Genomic DNA, 20,661 nt, shown 5'->3' on the forward strand with positions numbered 1-20,661 from the left:
TATGAACAAAAGCATGTCAGGAGTCCTGCTGGACTCTGCCAGTGCTAAAAGTGACTGGTCGAATGGAATCACCTTATTCAGGTACCACTTATGGAAAGAAAACAGCAAAACTCTTCTCATTCTCTAGCCCACATTTTATTTGGCTTCATTCCTTAAATACCAATGTGCCTTCAGAGCTGTGGATTACTAGATACTGCAGAAGCACAGCACATAAATAATGACATTTGTTTTATTTTGGCATTGTTAGAAAATCAGTTTCCCTGTAGGGTATAAATACAGTAGAAGAGGGTTTGTGTTTGCACTTCAAGACAAAAGTTCTTTATGTTTAAAATATACGGTTGCAGAGAAAACTGATTATTTTTTTACCCTTCTTGGTGCAGAGTTTTAGAATCTGGTTCTGATTGTCTGGGCTTTGCTGCTATTGCCTGATTTTTACATGGTTCTGGAACTCAGAGATGCAGGCAGTGAAACTTTAAAACTGTGTTGAGTTTTGGAAATGTTCACCTGTTAAAAAAAAAAAAAAAGAAAGCCAGCCTACAGAGGGTTTTAAAAATAGCCCAAGTCCTCCTGGAATTCAATTACAGATGCCTGCCAGCTGCTTCCCCTGCCCGGGACACGCATTTTAGTTTCTCTGTTCCTCTGGATGTTCTGTGCAGGGGAACAGCCCGTGTGACATGACTGATGAACAGAGAGATTGGAGAGAGAGGTGCTGGGGTATGGCCCCCTGCCATCCTTCCATCCCACCTGCTGCTTGGGCTGTCCTTTCATAGTCACGATTTGAGCTGTGCGATTGTTGTACAATGTGGATGCCGGCTGTGCGGCCACTGCTGGGACTGGCACTTTATTCTCATGCTATGTGCAATGACTTTTTCAAAAGCTTTTTATTTAGCCCCTGTAGCACTGCGTCTTACAAAAAAAAAAAAAAAAAAAAAATTATAAGAATCCCATCTTCTTGGATCTGTATTCTGCCTGAGTTCACAGGCACACATTATGTCCCCCATTTGCTAAAACACCAAAGTGCAGTCCCTCAGCTAAACTGCAGGCTTCATTTACCCTGGAAATATATGCAGATTGTAATAGTTTTGCCTATAAGTGCCCATGCTGGATTCTCCCATAATATGGACTTTGCCTTTAAGGAGTTGTAAACTTGTGGTGTAGGATCAAAATAAAATAAAATAAAATAAAATAAAATTAAATAAAATTAAAAAAAAAAAAAAAAGCAAAACACCAAATCTCTGCTTACTTATTAAATTACATGGACTGTCTTTTGTTGCATATCATCTTTTTTTCTTGGTCTGGTTGCAGATGATTCAACTGTCCAGTTGCAGGAGAACATTTTCCAGCAATGTAGTTTGGATGTAATCCTCTTTCTGGTATTGTCCTGTTTTCCCCCCATAGGCTGTCTGTGTGTGCCCATCTGTGTGTGGCAGTGACAGGAGCTTTCCACCCAGTCTGGCTGTCTGCAGGATCTCACTGGTTCTGTGCTGCCTTGCTCTCTTGGGTATCGTTTGACTCTTTGATTGGGAAGAATATGGTTTGAGGGTTTGTGGCAAAAATTCATCTACTAATTCATAGGGGAGGGAAGTGGGGGACGAGAGGAGAGGGAAGGGAAATAATTCTTTGGTACAGAACAACAATCCTCCAAGGACATAGTTACAATTTTTCTTGTTAAAGTACAACATGTTTGTTTTCAAATCGTGTAGAAAATGCAGTGATTCTGTGGCTTAGGCTGTTGTCTACTTAGCACACAGCTCTGCTGCAGATACAGCTGTTCTGAGCTGGGCAGTCCCTGTTTGATGTCTGGTTCCACTGATTTCACATAGTATGATATGGCTGCTTGAGAGCTGGAGACATGAATGCCTTGTTTGGGATTTCTCTGTGATTTTTAATTTTGATGGTGCAGAGATCCCAGCAGAACTGATTTTAATTAAGAACCTGATCCATAGCTCTTAGATTTAATGATGGGATATGCCTGCTTACAGTGTGCAGTGCTGCCCTGCCTTAGGGATCTCTAGGCTAGCTCCAGATTTACCCATTTCATGAATTAGTTTCACAAGCAGAATTTTGCAGCTTCCCTTTCTGATGCTCTTGTTTTCTGAGGTTCCCCTCCATAGTGATGCATAGATGCACCCACAGCCTCTTATGAGCAGAGGTCAGATTTGGTGTTAAATTCAAGCAATTCTTTGCTGTTTGATATGTAGATTTTTTTATTTTTTTTTTTTATCCTAAGATTTTAAGTTAGGCTAAAGGTCAATGCTTCCAACTTTTATTTTTAATGGAAGCTGATACCTGTGTGATAAAAGTGACAAAGCTGATGTCTGAGAAGCAGAAGCGCACACAGCAAGTCCCTGGAGCTGACAGATTTCAAAGGGGTGTATCTGGTTGTGTAAGCCACTAGCTTGGATGGTTTGATGTAATGCTGTTTCCAGACACTGTGGGGACTGCATGTGCCAGTGCTGGGTGTTGCCAGACAGAAACCACAGCAATTCACCCTCAACATAATTACCACCTACAGCAAGGCTAGCAGCTTTTAAATGAGGAGGAGTGGGATTCTTTATCTAGGAAAACACTAAGGAGTTTATGTCTTTCTGTAAATCCACTTAATCTCTTCATTAGAAGGGCAAGGAATAGTGACAAACCTCAGCCAACACTGTGTATAATGAAGTGTTTTTAAAATACTCCCTTTGATATTAAACTGTGGCACAGGGAGAATCCAGAAAAATCAGGTGGCGTTTCTTGCAGCTCATACAGTATTAGCAGTGGTTTTGGACATGCAGCACAGTTCTGTTACATGGGAGGCTTTAATGTGCATTTTGAGTACTTTGTTTCCCTGTCTCTGGATACTAAAATTAATAATATTGTAAGTATAGCTCTAGCCACTTACAGGCCTCTTTTGGATGGTTGGTTGTTTAAAATACGCAGCAACATTGTTAGAGGGGAAAATACCAAGTTAAAAATTTGTATTTAATTCTTTGCTTCCTTTTCCTGCCTCCTTTACTAATTCCTCTCCTTAACAGATTGAGAAACAAGTTGTCTTACAACTATAGAGGTTGTTTGTGTGTGGATGTAGGGGGATTGTATCCTTCATGGAGTGCTGACATGCAAAGACACATGCTTGGGATTTGGTTGTTTCGCAGTGCTGGTAGGAGTAACAGATCAGGGGAATGTAAGGTAGCTTCCTTTGCACCTGATCCAAATCCCATTAAAGCCAGTAAAAAGATTTCTAATGTTATTAGAGCTATGATGGGATCACTCCAGCTGCACTTTCCTCATTCCCTTGCAGCTATAGCATTGCCTGCTCAGTGTTCCCAGTGGGATCAGTCAGAGCAAGCAGGAAACACCCTTGCACCTTTGCCCACAGGGAAACTGGTGTTTACTGGTTTAAAGGTTTCCCAGTCATTGCACCTGCTCCTGATCATTACAAAACTTGTGTAGCTGTAGTAGAAATGCTGAAGGGAAGAGCTGCAAGGGGACCTGAGCACCCACAGCGCTCTCAAACAAGCCAAGTGGGCCCTTGGTGCTGTGTTATTTAAAATCTGCCTACCTGGTTTGCAGATAGAATCAATTACTTTGCCATTTATGTGATCTGTATTATTCTTTCTTGTAATTATGGGCACAAAGCCTGATATTGAAAAAGTGGTCTCTTGTGGCATGGGTCTAGGGTTTCAGTCATTTGGATGAGCCCCTTTTGATTTGTGCCATGAAGGCTGAAAGATGGTTCTGTGCTGGCGAAAACTCAGGGTGCCTTCAGTGCAAAATTAATTACAGTGTAGGGGAATGCACCCACTGCCAAAAATATTTGACAGAGCATGAAAGGAGTCCAGTTTTCTATGTTAGGTATGTCTGCAAATTGCTGGAGGGGTACCTGCTGTTTGCTTATGAAACACTGCAGGTATGCACATCTGTGCTTAGCTGAGTCTCATAAGCTGAATGCCCCTCTCTGCATCCCACCTCAGCTCCAGCTGCTTGATTGCTCCTCAGCCTGTGACTTGCAGCTCTCCCAGGACAATGTTCTGCTGTCCTGACTCATGGAAGGGTTGGCCATCACAGCTTCACAATAAATACATCTATAATCTTGTTGTTGAAGCATCTTAATTAATATCATAAGTGCCAGGTATGAGCTCTGCTTTTGATCTGTGTGAGCTCCTGGCTGTGGAATACTTGAAATAATCATAAATCTCCTTGAGATGGATTTTTCATTCCCTGAAACATAACCCCAGTCCCACTTGCACCTGAACTTCTTTTGTGTGTAATTTAATATGAGAAGCAGGAGAAAGCATCTCAAGTGATTCCCTGTGAACCTTTGCTCAGGGTGAAGGAGGAGACAGATGCATTCACTGTCTGAGGAATGGTTGGCTGTTGGATCAATAGGTCAGATAGTTTGGTGTGAGGGAGTGAATCTCTTTTGCCACTATTAGAATGGTATGAAGCAGATTTTCTTTTCTCATTGAGACTGTCTGTCTGACAGGTGCAGTGGTAGTTAGGCCAAGAGATGGGCTTGCAGTTGTAGAGCTAAAAAATACCCTGTCTTCTCTCTCTGCTGAGGGAATTCTGTAGGCACACAGCTCAGTGCCCAGCAGGCACAGTCAGCATCTCCCCACAAAGACCCAGTGCTTTTGAAAGGATATGGGAATACATTGTAATATCTCATGTCCTTCAATGCAATCAGTGTGGGTGATACCATAAATCCTGTGGTAGTATTTACAGAGTAACTTGCACTGTTAAAGGGAAAATGTGAAATAATTGTGGTTTTTTTACTCTGACTGCATCTCCCTCTGCCTGTGCTGTGTTGGCTCAAGTCTGGAGTCCTAATTTAGGTAAAACTTTAAGCAGGAGGACAATATTCTGAGGCAAACTGCCTGCTTGCAGGTCCCATTATCATCAGTGTGAGCCAAAGACCATAGCATCTTTCAGGAGCAGACTGTAAATTAAGGCCTGCAAGATCTGGCCATGTCCCCTCAATCCTACTTTTGTCTTTTGCCTTAGGATAGAAGATTTGTATTTGCATGTCACAAAGCAGATCATAATGGTTATCTCAGAGCTCATTGTTATTTTGCAGTGTTTTTATGAGGCCGGCAGCCTAATGCTGCAAAGTTGTTTGTAATGTTAAGCTTCTACACCTAAAGCAGTGAGGTATCCATGGTAACTGTCTTGCCTGTACACAGTCCCTCAGCAGCCTTTTCACACAGGTCAGAGCACGCACATTTCCAGAACCTGACTCAATTTAGTCTGCCTTAAACATCAGGTAATTTTAAAAAGACACTGACTTTTTTTTTTCCCCTTTTTTTTTGGTAATAGAATTTCATTTTCGTTTTAGCCATTTGAGCATTCTGCTAGTGAAAACAAAATAAAACACCTTTGTCACTGTAAATATGTCTGTTGCTCAGACCTATTCAAATTAAACCTAAGTCTTGTGCTAAAAATGTTAAGGACTTTGCAGCAAGCAAATTCCAAATTAAAGTTTCTACTTAACACTGCAGAAACATCCTGCTGTGAGGTTTACAATAGCATTTTTTTCATCTAAGTCCTCTGTCAGTGCTTGGTATACTCAATTTCCTTTGACTTCTCTTGTAGTTGAGTCTAAGATTAGACTCCAAAAATTATCCTACTTCCTTCCCCATCTCCTTGTTGATTTGCAGAATGCATGTTCATTAAGATGAGTTTCTGTTCTTATCTGTAATCTTTTTTTGAGGTATTTATCTGCATGTACCAAACTCTGCAGAAAATTCTCTTCAGAACCAGCTGCCATGCTTGGAACTTTTTCATCTGCCAGCTTGCTCCCATCCTAAAGTTTTCCTGTCTGATTTTTTTTTGGACATCATTTTGCTTCATCTTGGTTTATTCTGTCAGTTCCAATGCTTTTGCTATAGTGAATCATCAGGTGTGTTTCTGCTGAGAGTTTGGCTTGGTGACTCAAGTGTGGAGGAGAAGGAAAAGGCTCAACTTTTTACCCACTGCTTCATTCCCAAATGTTCACTTGCCCTTTCCCGGTCTCCTCCAGAGCTGCTTTGTTAAACAAGAGGCATGATTACCAGAGTAACTGAGGGGCAAAAGCTACAAATCAAGTGTCAAATGGATTGTAATGTGTCCTTGGTACAGCAGGGGATAGGGAGGAAAAAGGCAAATTCAGAGGGGATGAGGAGGAAGAAAAAAGATGGAGGACAGCAAAGCAGAAGAGACAAAATCCAGATCCTCTCCTAGTCTCCTGCATCATCCCTTCTGCACTATATAAATCTGTCAAGCTTCTGGCTGAGTCTCAGCAGCTCATGGTGCCACAGTTAGAGTACTAATACTTGCTTCTACTTACAAGGAGTTTTAGGCCAGAGAAGGACATTGGATGTGTAGGTGGAGGCATTGGGTGACACTCAGTCCTTTGCATTCAAAAAGCCATTTCACCATCAAGTGGACCTACAGGGAGACAGAAAGGCACTAATATGTGTAGGAAACCAATTTATGTAACAAAGCCTTTGCAAAGAGGTAATTAATTAAAGGAACTAAATAATGGTGATGTTCTGGTCAGTGTTATTTAGGGCTAAATGAGGGATCTGGTGTTCATAGGCTGTCATCAGAACTGAGACAGCTGTTGCTGTGGCTGTCTCTGCCATGCAGAGACATTCTTCAGCGCCTTAGAGGACAAGGTACTTTGGACTTATTTGAGTCTTGTGTGGGAGTGAAAAGGAGAATTTGGAGTGACCTGGCTGAGCAAGTGAGTGTGTGTCCCCAGGTCAACACCAGCAGAATGTCTCACTGGGGAAGGGAGCCTGGAGCTTCTCTCTAAGAAGCTGCCTTTGTTCAAAAACTGAAGTGTTTCTACCATTGGTTTGGTTTGGTTTTATTTTGTTTTGTTTTGTATGAAACAATAGTATTTTGCTAAGAGTATTTATCAGATAGATGAAATGCAGACCTTTTTCATGTTTGGATTTTGGTAATGTGTTTTCTTGCTATGGCAGTTCTGTGTTAGGCCTGTTGGAGTTAGGGTTCCAGCTGATATTTTGGGTCACTGTAGTGTTCTGCATGTCTCCTCATCAGAGATTTCATAAAAAACATTTTCCTCTTGAATCTACGTTGGGTTGCACTGTTTTTTGGATCCAATAAAAATAGACTTGGTACACTCAATGTTCTCTTTTAAACACATGTGGATTGCTAAAGAGGGTCAGACCAGAGGGTTGTTTCTCACTGTGTGGCCATCACCAGATGCTTCAGAAGGTCTAAGAACCCCCACTGCAGGCAGACTTCAAGTTTTCTATTCTTCCTGAAGTCTTGGGATAATCCTCAACAGTAAGATCATAAATCTGTGGGCCCTAAAGCAAGAGATTTTGTCTTCTTTCCCATAGTCGTTTTTTTTAACATTTGCTATTGTAACTAGCTTTACTTGTTGTCTATAGAAATGCCCAAAACTTTTTCTGAGTCTTGCTGAATTTTTGGCCTTGGTGACTTCCCATGGCCATCTAATTATGTGTGGGCTAACAGTTACTTCTTTATCACTTTTTCATTGATCCTCTTTACATTCCATTGGGGGACACTTTTTGTGGGTGGGAGAAGAGACAGGAATTCCCAACCTCCCTGTCTCCACCCCATTAAGGCTTTGCTGTGCTTTTGCCGTATCTTTCCTGAGGTGAGCGATCTCAATCTGTAATACCAGAGTTTTCCATACCTTTGTGTGCTCTCAGCACTTCTATGAGTCTTCTAGGAAATGGCAACCTGTGGAAAACACAGGACTTGGATGAAACTGTGTCACTGATCCAACTTAGAGCACTAATTTTGTCTATGTAATTTCCTACTCTACTCTATGTTTTCTCAAGGTTTTTTGCTGCGTTCATAACAGATGATTTTAGCAATAATCAGAACAGCCTAAACAGTCAGTTCGGTAGCCCGTAAAACTGTTGGTGGGTTTTGTTTTGTGTTCATTAAAAGCACTGACTTGGTGCCATGCCTGTGCAGTTTATTTCCCAATTACTGGAACTGTAAAATTCTGCTTGGTTTTCATAATGCTGTTGAGCCCTGATGTTGGGATGTTGCATGGCATTTATCAGAGAGATGTCAGGAGTGGGGATATTTGAAACACAGGAGAAAAAAATTGCTGTTACAGGACCTCCAGAGCAGGTTTCCTGTCGGCTCCCAGTCAATCTGTGCTGTACTTAACACCTCTAAAGTCTAAGACATTGTATTTCCATAGCTACATGCTGTGCATGTAGGAACATTCCAGTGATAATATATTTCTCCTTGGAAGCAATAGACACTGAGGCATTATAATGGCAAGAGCTTCATAATAAATGTATGCTAAGATCTGGTATGATGAAATAGCTAATGCACATGTGCTGCAGTCTTATCTGGGAGATAAATAACTTCACAATTTTAGCAAATATTAAATATAAAGAGGCAATTTAATATTATGGGTGAACAGCTTGCATATTAAATTTTATATAAACATGAATCTGTCTTTTAGTAGTGGGAATTTGAAAAGCTGAGACAGGCTAATGGAAATGTGACTTCATCTCCCCCTTGTCTGTACCTTTGAACAGCTGATTTAATTTCAAATAAATTTTGGTCATTGTTTTCAAATAGTTATGGAGTAGCTTCAATGTTTTTTGGTTTTTTTCCGTTGAACATAGAAGATAACTTTTTCCTGATCTTGGGAAATTTAGCATTTAGAAATTGTTGTTGCTCCTGAAATAAGATGACAGCTAAGAAACTATTGAACTCTGGTGTGACAGCTAGTATATCTCTGAAAGTTATTAAAAACAAAATGTTACTCTCTTAATACAACATTTCAGTTTCACGCAGCAACTTTGGCTAATAGAAATTGTTTATGAACCTTCTGCTGCAGTGTTGCACAAAGTCAGAAATATTTCCATGGCAGACTTCAAAGGATGTTATTGGGTTTACGTGTTTGAACTGATGAAATTTTAAACACCAAGAGTGAAAAGCTAATTTTGGCCTCTGATTTAAAAGGGAGGATTGAGAACTGCTTTGGAAACAGAGAGGTTTTTCCTACTGAAACTACTCTTCAAGAATCAGAATGTCTATCTGTTGTTTGGAAGAGAAGCTCTGTCATAAAAAGTTCAGATATGTCAGGAAAGACCAGCTCCATCACCAAGTCACTGCAGGCTTGTGAATCAGTGGGTAAAATCCAGAATAATCCCTGAATGAGCCTGGAGAGGTCCTTACCCTGCTCCCTTATGAATGACATTAATGGGAGGTGAGGTAGCCTGGTCTAGCCCAGGGTCTGAGCCAGGACTTGGTTCCTCATTGCTGGGGAATAAACCTACCAAAGGCCTTTCTTCCAGCCTCCTCAGGAACTCAGCACCAGGGGTATCGTAGAGCCCAGCTCTTGTCTGTGGCAGCACAGCCTTTGCCAGGGCAGGAGCAAGAGCTCAGATCATGGATGACGTTGTTTTAGTCACAAGATGATCCATTTCTCATACTTGATCAAGGGGTCCTTTCTTTCTGATGTGGCTTTACCTCCTAATCCTGTACTGCCATTATTTCTTAGCTACTTGGGAATGGATTTTCTGTTTGAGGAAGAGGAGATGTGGCTCCTTGTGGTGACAGCCAAGTGTCAGCAGCTCTGTCCTTGTTGAGAGTCAGCAGCAAGGATCTGACAAAAATCAACAAATCTACCAGAGGAGGTTGCTTAATATTTATTTGATATTTGCTGCTTCTGGCAATCAAAGACATTAGTCAGGCTCCTAGAAATGATGAAACTATTTTGATTTGGTTTCCTAACAATCAAAACCCCAGCCACATATTTGAGGAGTCTTTTCTTTTTTCTTTTTTCTTTTTTTTTCTGGCCCTCTGGCTCTGGCCACACAGGTTTCACACTTCCAAGTGCTATTCCCAGGACTGGGAGCAGTAGAAATTAGTGTGATGGTGGAGTGGTTGGTTTTGTTCTGGACTTTTTTTTAATGTAAAATTAAATTCTCATACAAGCACAAAACTTTAGGTGCTGAACTTCAGGTGCCACCTATCATCCTGATATCACCCTGAAAAGGATTATACAGTTGGGAGAGCTGACATGAATAGAAAATTCCTGATACTGGGAATTTATTCAAGCTGATACTTCTATTTTATTTTTTTTAACTGGGGAACATGAATTATAAATATTTTCAAATTATCCCTGTCAAAATGGATAGCTAATAAAGCGCTAGACTCATAGTGTTGTCTAACTTTGCTCTACTTTTCTGTTTGTCTGAAATGCCACCTAATTTCGTAGACGTACTGAATCCAGTGCAGGAGCTGGCTTTGTTCCAGGTGGGAATTTTTCTCTGCTTAGAAAAGGAGGGGGATGCTTTGTTTTCCCTGCCACGCTGTGCAGCACAGAGCAAAGGGACAATCTGCACATCACTGCAGTCACCACTTAGGACATCTCCTACTGTATCCTGACCACACCCAGATTGTTTTTTGGAGCTTATTTGTGCTGGTTTTCCAGCAAAGTGGATGCTAAGACAATGTCTCCACACACCATTGATAACACTTTAAATATTTCTGCTGCTCTGAACTGCTGCAAGGTTGGTTCCCTTCCACTGTTCCTGTTGTGCTGCACTGATGGAAGCTGCTGGAATATGTTTTGACCAGCTGTTTTCCTCTGCACTAGCCACAAGTATGTTTGGAGACTGACACAAACACATATACACACCTGGTTTTTTCCCCTTAATTCCTGAAATCCAAGAAATCAGCAACAATTTGGTTCCCATCTAAGAATGCAGGGGGCGTTTCTCAGAAGTGCCAGGTGTGTTGATCATTTTGTCAGGCTGGCTGTCAGGGCACTCTGGATACAGGGTTGCTGATCAGTGTCCAAAGCGCATCTTTAAATCATGGAAAGACAGAATCTGGCTGTTCCATGTGTTGAATACAGTGGTGTTCAGGCAGAGGTGAGTGGCACTGGAGGAAAAAATGGTCAGTTTTGACTTGGTCTTGGGATTGTTTTGAGACAATTCATATGCCCCTTGAATATTTTGCAAGAATGCTGAAAATTAGTTTCTTCTCATATCGTATCTTCTCACAGACATATAGAGCGCTTCTAACAGAATAATTCATATTAACTGTGAACATTTCTGTTGGTTGGAGAAAGTGACACAGGACACGGTTTAATGGCATGTACTCAGTAAAACTAGAAACCATTAAGAAATAATGAGAAGGACTCATTTAGTATTCTATTAGTACTAACCACAATTCATGTCAAATCCAAAGAAAAATTTCCAGAAGTCTATAACCTGGATTGCAAAATAAGTCTGATAACCTGGTTTAGGAAGTGCATAGGTTCTTTCAAAGGTAAGCAGTGACATAGGTACAAATTCTGAATTTCTGAAGTGTCATCATCAGTCTTCAGGGTGACCTCATTGTGGCCTTCCAGTGCCTGAAGGGAGCCCACAGGAAAGGTGGAGAGAGACTCTTGACAAGGGCCTGGAGTGACAGGACAAGGGGCAATGGCTTCACACTGACAGAGAGCAGGTTTAGACGGGATATTTGGAATAAATTGTTCCCTGTGAGGGTGGTGAGGCCCTGGCACAGGTTGCCCAGAGAAGCTGTGGCTGTCCCATCCCTGGCAGTGTCCAAAGCCAGGTTAGATGGGGCTCCGAGCAACTTGGAATAGTGGAAGGGGGTTGGAACTGGGTGACCTCTAAGGTCCCTTCCAGCCCAAACCAGGCTATCATTCTATGATTTTGTGATCTTTACTAGTAGACAAGGAAGAAGTCAATAAATCAGTGGAACTGGTGGCAGGTAAAAATGACTAGAAAACTGAAATGCAGAAGTGTCTCTTGAAACAATTTGAAAGTCCTGAGCCAACAGGTGAAGATTCTTGTTTATCTGATCCAAACCAGGGCAGGCACTGCATCTGCAGATCATCCCTTAGCTAGTAAATCAAGTATTTGTAATGCTCTGGCTTTGAAGTTCAACATAATAGCAACATGGCAAAAGAGAATAATGTAATGAAATTGGTGTTTTGCCACTTCTATTATTCTCTGTTGCTACCTGTTGCAAATTGTTTGTGAAACGTCAAAGCACAGTAGGGCTCATAAGTATGCATCTGGAAATTAAGTGTCTGTTTTGGTAAATATTCACATTAGGGCACTTAGGGGTAGTTTTGTTTTGTTTTTTTTCCTTGCAGAGCATGAGGAGTTCCACACAGAAATCCTGTTAAACATAATAGGATTTGTGTGCATAACTCCCTGCGCATCACTTTGAAAGTTTACCCCCTGCAGCATAAGAGTTAGATAATTTTAGTCTTTGAAAATTGTGCTTCTCAGATCTGGTCTTTTCCTACAGTCTGTTATTGATGATGTACTCATAAATGCTTTGGAATAATCATGATCAAATCTTATATTGTTTTCTTTCTGTGGTGGAGAACTTGAGTTATTGTGTGTCTCAGTGCTTTGTTTTGTACTGGAGGAAGTCTGAAAGGAAAAATTACAGAGGTGCAAACATGACCCAGTTTGTAAGTGCACAGTTTATATGCACAATTGACAGATATAAACAATAATATTTGCCCACAGCAAAGACTTGTTTTCTCTCTATATAAATGCATATATACATATCTAGAGATCTGGTATTTAAACAAAAAGTCCCATTCAGCAGCTACTAATACTTTATGGCCCAATAGAAAAATTATATAATTACAAAATCAAACTGTGATTTTCAAAGTGTTTTCTTCTCAGTCTAAGTCTAAATGTCCCAATGCAGAGGTTTTCACCAACCCAAACAATTTTTCTCTCCTGCTGTATTCCTAGTGGAGACACTTTTTAGAGTTACTGCCAAAAAAATCTTTCTCTTAATATGATGCTTTCCTGAGTTTCTTCAGGGTGCAAAATTGGATGGTTATCAGGCAAAACCTGTGGGTTTTTTTGTGGTGTATCCAGTATTCTTTTCCCTATCCATATTGAAAATGGACTGGCAATAGCAATTGTTTTGCAATAGTTTGGCACTTAAGCTTCCAGCTTTCTATGGAACCTGGAACTGCAAAGGAAAGATGAATTAAAAGACTGCTTAAAAAATTAACTCCTTTTTAGAGCAACTGTAATTTGGTTTTAAAGAAGGTCGTGCTTGGTTTTTTGTTTTTTTTTTTTATCTGAACCTGTTAATTCATCTCTGCATCAGTTTCAGTCTCAAGTTTATCAGTTAGTATTTGTAATGCAGGCAATTTATATTGAGACAAGTGGGATTCCTCCCAGTTTTGTGTAGGATTGAACAATGGCACATTTTAAATGTGGGGTGTCTCTGCCTAATGAGAGACAGCTGAGAGGTGTGGGTGGCCAGCTCTGCTCTCCTAAGAGAACTGTGTCATGAAGTCTGGTGCATATTTTGGGTTGTTTTCTTCTTTTTAGACTTGGATTAAATGCTTTTGCCTGGCAAAGTGTGTGTCTGCTCCTTCTCTTACTTAAGTTGCTGGCAAATCTTCCATTGATTTTAGTGGAAGCAGAACTGGACACCAGCTGGACCCAACTTCATATTTGAAAGTGCTTTTTTTCCCCTGGGGTAAATAAACTCCCCAGCGTGCAAATAACTGTGCTGTTGGTTGTCATATTTTATTGGTGAAAATATATCACTTTCAACTATCAGTTGGCTATGAAAACATCTTGTTGCAAAAAGATCAAAACCAAGAAAAAGCTCACTCTGTGTAAAAACAAACAAACAACTCCCCAAAACAAACAACTTCCCCCAATTTGTGAGCCCCCTGGAAGTTGCTGGCATCATGAAAACAGAAATTTTCCACTTTGTGGACATAATAGGAGTCAAGACTTCGGGGCTCTCTTCCAAGCCTGTGCTTGTGCAACACCATGCGTGTGGTAGCCATGGCCTCAGCTGATCCCTTTTGGAGATGGGGAGATTTCTGTGTCATCTTGCATTTCAAGAGCAGGTTGAATCATAATTTAAAAGGTTATAAAACCACACATGGTATCTTCACAGAAGCCACTTGCACAAAACTCCTTCTCCCACCATGTTTTGTCTCCAAGAGAAATAAGGGAACAAAATAGGTGAAAAACAACAACAACAACAACAAAAGCAACAACCAAAAAAATCATCCTGAAGCAGGCACTCAGACCAAGTAGAATAGAAGTTTCATTTATAAATAATGACAAGAAACTTGTAGAAGAAGGTGTCTTTTAAACAGCCTTCATAGAAAACCAGGCTTCTAACCTCATCTATATTTACTACTGGAAAAGGTGGTATGATGTCTTCATAGATTATATGAGATGACATATTTTTGTCACCCAGCTTGTTCTCATAATGTAGACCACACGATCTTCAAATAGTTTCTCTCTGAGAAGCCACCTAGTCATGGTTTAGTAACTGCCAGCAGTACAGACTATCACACCTCTTCTTAAGCTGTTCCAATAGCTAAATGCCACTACTGTTATATAAAATAAAAATAAGATTCATAACCCTCAAACTTAATAACCCAGCTGCCTCTACCTCTTTTCTAGCTGAATTTCTCCATTTTCAGCGTCTCACCAGTATGTCTTGCACCTTTTATCTTTAGACTGAAGTCATCCATTATATCAGATTTCTTATGTAGATAGTCAGAAACAGAGTTCCTGCTTTGACTGATAAACCCAGTAGATTGAAAGCCTTGAATTTCTGATGAAAAGGCTTGTTTTATTCTCTAATCACTCTCATGGAGCTTCTCCAAACCTGATCCAATTTGTCAGCGTTCTTCTTGAACTATGGACACCAACTTGTGATGTGGTATTGCTACAGTAATGTGCTGCTGCATGTGAATAAGTGAGAGAGTCGCACAAATCCCACATAACAGCTCTTGTTACCCTTTGCAGAACTGTGGGATTTGGGGAGTTGTCATTGTACTGATTTTTCTCCTAGCCTTTCATTCTTCCCCAAAGCCATGACCTCCTAGAACAGAATCCTCCATTTTTTTTGTGTATTCTGTATTTTATTGTTATTAAGACATACAGAGGTTTGGGCATAATGACACTCATATTGTTTACTTCTAGTCAGTTCAATAAATGATGCCTAAATTGTTAGTGGTGACTTGACCTTATCCCTTCTTTTTTTGTGTGTCCTTTCCAAACACAATTAATAATTATTTTCTGTATTATTTCATTTTATTAAGAAAAGCCCCAGATGAGGCAGACAATACATACTTCATGAGTTTGCCCGTTAGAAGCCTACATTTGTTTATGATTTCTTGCTTTAAATTGCACATTGAATTCTGTCAGTCACTGAGTTGTTAAGCCATTTGATAACTAACCTTCTGGGCTTACTTAATAAAAATTTTGCCTTACAGGATTGTGTCACACTGCACAGTTTATCAAACTTTACCAGAATGATATTTTTGTTATTAGTGAAAGCAGAAGATAATCTTCAGAAGTTTCAGAAGGTCTGTTTTGGCAAACCTGTATTGAGGCAATTGTTACAGCATGATGACAATATTAAAACTGTCATCAGTATATAGTAGCTTCCTTTAATTTTGTGTTAATGGAATGCAAAACCAGCCATTCCTTTGCCTCTCACAGAACTGATATCAAACTTATGGGAGAGGGCTGGATATCATTAAAAAGTATAAGAAGTACTCCTTGCTGCTTTTGGAAATGTATTGCATGTCTCACAGTTCTCTGAGATTTTGTGTCTCTTCCAAACTTTCTGTATTGGTAGATCAGAGATTCCCAACAGCTCCTCTTTCATACTTGGCTGCAAGTCATTCAAATATGAACATTCAATAAGCCTAATAATTTCATGCCTCTTCCTGGATTAATGCTGAAATATGCTCACAACATCATCCACTGTATCACAGAAATAGTGGTTGTATATAGCTGCCTTTTCTGTGTAATCACTGATAATCTGAGTATTTCCACTTCATTAATTTAATACAAGGGTGAAAATCAGAAGAGATCACCAGACCCTCTAGTTCAGCCTCCAGAACATCATATGTATAATTCCAATTCCTTAAGAAGTGTGAAGAGTAATATAAGGCAGGACAGATAAGTTTTGGTGGTGTAATAGGGAGAGTTGGTGCTGATGCAGGTATGTTAAGCCTTAGGTACCTCTCTCAGCCATTGCTTCCTGGCCCATCCTCATGTGGAACCAGCCTTTTGCAGGCTCAGAGAGGGCAAGTGAATAAACCATTGTATTAAGGCATTTAAATCAAGTTTAAAGGCCAACGAGTATAATGAAATACGGACTGAGAAAATGGAATTTGTTTGTGTCTACATGTTCCTACTGGAATAATTATTCCCTATTGGAAACTTTTGCCTGTCAATCCCCAGCTATTTAAAACTGCAACAACAATATCCAGTTGTTGCTTTCCTGTGTCCTCAGTCTTTATCCTAGCTTTTGTTAGGGACAATGCAGTGGTATTCATCAGCAACAATAAGACTGTTATGTTTCATTGTGTTTTTTCCAAAGCTATACAATGTTCTAGCCATTATGGAAGGGTTGCAGTCAGCTGAGTGATGTTTACATGTCACTTCCATACCCTAATAAGAGGTATAAAAGAAAGTGTATTGTAGCCAGCAGGGGAGAGATTCAGCTTGGAAGGCTGGGACTTCTGCCTCATACAGAAACACAGTCAGGCTAGACAGCACTGCACTGCCTAGTGTGCTTTTATTTTAGGCTTCTCCTTTAGTGGCACGAGTGTCAGTAGTACCTGTAGCAGACTGCTTATTCATGCTGCTGCTGCTGCTGTGATCGTTTGCTTTTGGGCAGCATTAATTCTGTGGCTGTGCTAAGTTAGGAATCCATTTCCAAGGACATCAATGGCGTGGCTGTCTGGCTTGTCCTGGCAGCAGCCGGTCTCATGCGTGTGATGGGGTTGTTCTTGACTCTGTTTGCTGGCATTCCCATGAAAGCATTCCCACACACCTACGCCAGCGGGATCAGCACTTTTTCTGGAAGCGGGGTCTTTCCAGCTTTTTCTAGGATGGTGCCTCACAGTCACATGCTGGAGGTGACCAGCATTTCTGATACATTCCTCAGGCATTTCTCTGTGCGTTTCTCAGCCCTGGTTCTTGTGGCTGGGCTCTTCTCTTTGTAGTGGCAGCTCATTTCACAAGACTCATGGAAGTCATATGGCTGCCTGAGGTCATCACAGAGAAGAAGATCCCGAGTTTGCAAATCTGTGGGTTGAGCCTGGGGGTGCATTTCTGACACAGCTGTCAGGCAAAGCAGAGGTTCCACCACATTTCTGCCTTTCAAACATGGTATCCTTGACTCTTGACACTTTGGCTTCTGGGAACTACAGCTATTGTCTGTATTCATGGGAGGTTGAGAGAGAGCAGGAATCCTAATAATTAAGATTTCTTGGAAGAAGAAATGAAATCTGTTCCTTAGTTTGGATATGGGTGGAGCAGGATTCCCCTTTCTGTAGCCAGCTGGAGAAACATCTTCATATCCCCCAGTGTCTTTGACAGTAACAAGGCAGGAGGAAAATCTGAGATGTGTTGGTAGTACTTGCTTCCAGGTAATCAGACCCCAGTGCTAAATCACTCAGTTTATTAGTCAAAAGCTATTTTATGGTTTTAAACATTCTACTTGATAAAATAAGGGCTGTTTTGATAGAACAATAGAGCTTGTGACCCCAGGTAGTATTCTTAACTATATATAGATGGCTTTTGGTGTTTCTTCCCGTGACTGCACTGTGACTGTTTATATAATTTACCATTAGTCATCAACAGACTGCATAGATTGCTGGTTGAGGAGCTTGACTCAAACTGAGTGGTTAGTCAAGTGCTATGGCAAATGCCAGCCTTTCTGAGGAAAAGATCGTGTCTCAAGGCAGTGCCCATTCTGGATTGGGTCCTAGTTGGGAGTCATGAAGGGTTTCTGCTCTGTGATCCCATTTGTGCAACAGTTTTATAATTCTATGATATATATGCCTGAGAGCTTGAAAAGGCACTTTAGCCTTCTTCTCAGCCCATGTTTATCAGTTCTGGTGGGAACTCTTTTCCCATCAATAATATGTTTTTCTTCTTCAGGAGATGAGGAAAATGAGGTTCACTTTGCCATGAGACACTGGATTTTGGTCTCAGCCCTGTTGAGCTGGAGGAGCTGGTGCTCTTACCCACCTTAAAATTGCTTATGAGCTTGGGTACTGTACATTGTCCATTACTGTACCACTCCAGGTTAAACCCCATCACAACCAGGCTGGGAAGGAATCTGTCTCTGTGTGAATTCCTCAGAGACTTCTGGTTCCTTGCCTTCCTCTGTAGTGTAGAGTGCACTGGATTAACCTCACCTGGAAAACCCACCCACTAAATTCCTTGTAGGTGACGCTTCTTATTCTTCTTGTAACTATTGTATTTATAACTTTTGATATTTTACTGTAGGCTTTGTACTTTCCTTGGCTGTTTGAGGGGATTCTGTGCAGACTATTATCAAATGAAAACATCAAAATGAGAGAACTAGGAAAGAATGGCTGGTTGGTGCTCTCAGGCAGCACACAAAGTCCTGCATTTTGGCACTTTCTTCAGGTGGACAAGGCCATTGTCTTCAAGGCCCATGAAGCAGTGAAGTCCCTTTGTGGTGTGTGGTTGCCACTGGAAATATTGCCAAATTAACAGAGAAGTAGGAGTGTGAGAGTGCCTGGGTCTTGTTTCCCCACTGCCTGCTGTCTTTGGAGGTTTTGGAGAGATGTTTTGATTGAAAACTTGACTGCTGCACTAATGTGCAGGCACTGGCAAGCTGCTGAATGCTGAGAATGCTTCTAGTGCACAAACCTTTTAGAATTTTTTCCATTAAAACCAGCAGTTTAGTAAAAGTAGGGGAAAAAAATGTTAATTTTACTGCCAAGCTCTTGAAGTGACCAATTTCCTCCTTCTGTCTTGAGCATTAGAGACCTTACTTATTCCTGTTTATGAAATCTGAGGTTACACATGCACCTATAGTTGTTGTGTCACCTTCTGCCTCTGTAGAGCTGAGTGTTGACTGCAGGTGTTCTGTGGAGACTGAAGGCAAAATAAAAATGCCAAGTAATTGGTACTCCTGACTCTCAATCCAGCATGTCTTGTGTTGCAGAACATAAGTAAAATGAAAGGGAAGATCTTCAGAGAGCTGCATGCAAATTTTGACTGGTTGTGGTTTTGGAAGTCAAGGAACAAGGCGATACAGAGAATGCTTTTTAAGCTGTTCTATCAAATGTCATATCTCTGTTTTAATATTTTATGTGATGTGGCTTCTTTCAGATGATCAGCTGGATTATCTTAGATCAGAGAAAAGGGAGTGGTACTACTCAGCTGCAGAAAATAGGAAGAAAGTGCTGCCATGGCAGGGTAGGGCACAGACACACTGACTGCAGAGCACTGGCTATTTGTGGAGCTTGTTTCAATGTACACATCTCACAAATAGCCAGTCAGAATTACTGAAGTGGAGGTGTTTTATGTATAATCAATATGTTTAAAACAAACTTCAAAAAAAGTTTATACAACACTATTTTAGAATTTTTCCCCTGGTATTTGTTAGATAAGACCGGTAGATATTTGTTTTCTGGACAACTTTCCTATTTGTTTGCTTACTAATTATAATGGAAAGACCTACTAAATTATGTATCTGTGTTAAACAGCTTGCTTTTCAAACAACAAAGGAAATTGTCCACGACTCTCATTTCTTCTTTTATCTTTCTCTTAAAGGGCAACACTTTGAGGAAAATCCTCCTGTATCGGTACTTTAAAGGGGAGTATGGAAGTGGTATGAATGGGCCCCTGTCTGCCAGCTACAGCAAAACTGCACAAGTGGGAGGTAAATCAACACACATCATTTCAAGAGAGCAAAATTAGCAGCACCATTTTTTTGTAATAGGCACATTGGACATGCTCCAGGCATTCAGTTGGTAAATAAATCAAACATGTTCTGTAAGCACTTAGAAGAGAGGTAGTATCAGACTCTTCTATTTTTAAGTTGCACACACTTCTCTCAGATTGTGCATTTGGAGGTACCAAAGTAGGTACCAGTAAATCCCCATCCAGAAATTCTGCAAAGCAGAAAACTTTTGAAGAGACATGATGTTGTTTCTGGAAACTAAAGAATGTTTTGACATTCCAGATCCTTTATTGGTATATGAAAAAGGTAAGATCTAAGGAAAAGCTTCTCACAAAAATACTGGTTAGACAACAGAACACATTTTCCTGAGAGGTTGTAGAATGTTTCAGTTCTTGTTACAACTTTACTGGACAACACTCTGATGAATTTGTCCTATCTTCCTGTGAGCAAGAAGTTTCAGTATCAGATTTCAGATCTCTGTAGGTCCATTATAACCTAAGGTTTTGTATTATTCTGCTGTAGAAGCCACAGGAAGTTACTGCGGGCTGGTTTCTAGGAAAACCCATAATAATGGATATCATAGGAAATGAGCCTGGAGCTAGGTATAGAGCCAGGTCAGAACTGCATTTCCAGTGCACACTGAAGGCATGCCCAGATTTGTCACCTTTTGCAGATATTACTGAGCTGTTCCTCTCTAAATATTTCAATGTAGACACTGAAAATCTTTGCAGTCTTAACACCCTATATGCCAATTTCACTCTCTAACAAACAAGAGACTGGAATTTTACTATTTTTTTAGTTCTCTCTAAAAAGTGTGTGTGTGTGGCTTCATCACAAAGTCTGAAGCATTTTAATCAGTTTAATCAAAGTAGTACTTGCTGATTAAAGCAATACTGTATTTTTACTAATGAAGTAGACACAGTTACATCTTTAGAGAAGTAAGTATAGCAGGAA

At 40.5% G+C, this 20,661-nt stretch overlaps 1 protein-coding gene across 1 annotated transcript in view; it reads left to right on the forward strand.

Annotated features, from left to right (window-relative positions):
- LOC131591576 (inositol 1,4,5-trisphosphate receptor type 2) overlaps positions 1–20,661 on the forward strand; it is a 244,024-nt gene that overhangs the window by 145,318 nt on the left and 78,045 nt on the right. The window contains exon 38 of the mRNA XM_058862400.1: positions 19,578–19,686. Within this exon, the coding sequence (XP_058718383.1) occupies positions 19,578–19,686 (109 nt within the window). The remainder of the gene's footprint in view (positions 1–19,577; positions 19,687–20,661) is intronic.

This window comes from Poecile atricapillus, chromosome W, assembly GCF_030490865.1.
Source record: "Poecile atricapillus isolate bPoeAtr1 chromosome W, bPoeAtr1.hap1, whole genome shotgun sequence".
NCBI classification, from domain to species: Eukaryota; Metazoa; Chordata; class Aves; order Passeriformes; family Paridae; genus Poecile; species Poecile atricapillus.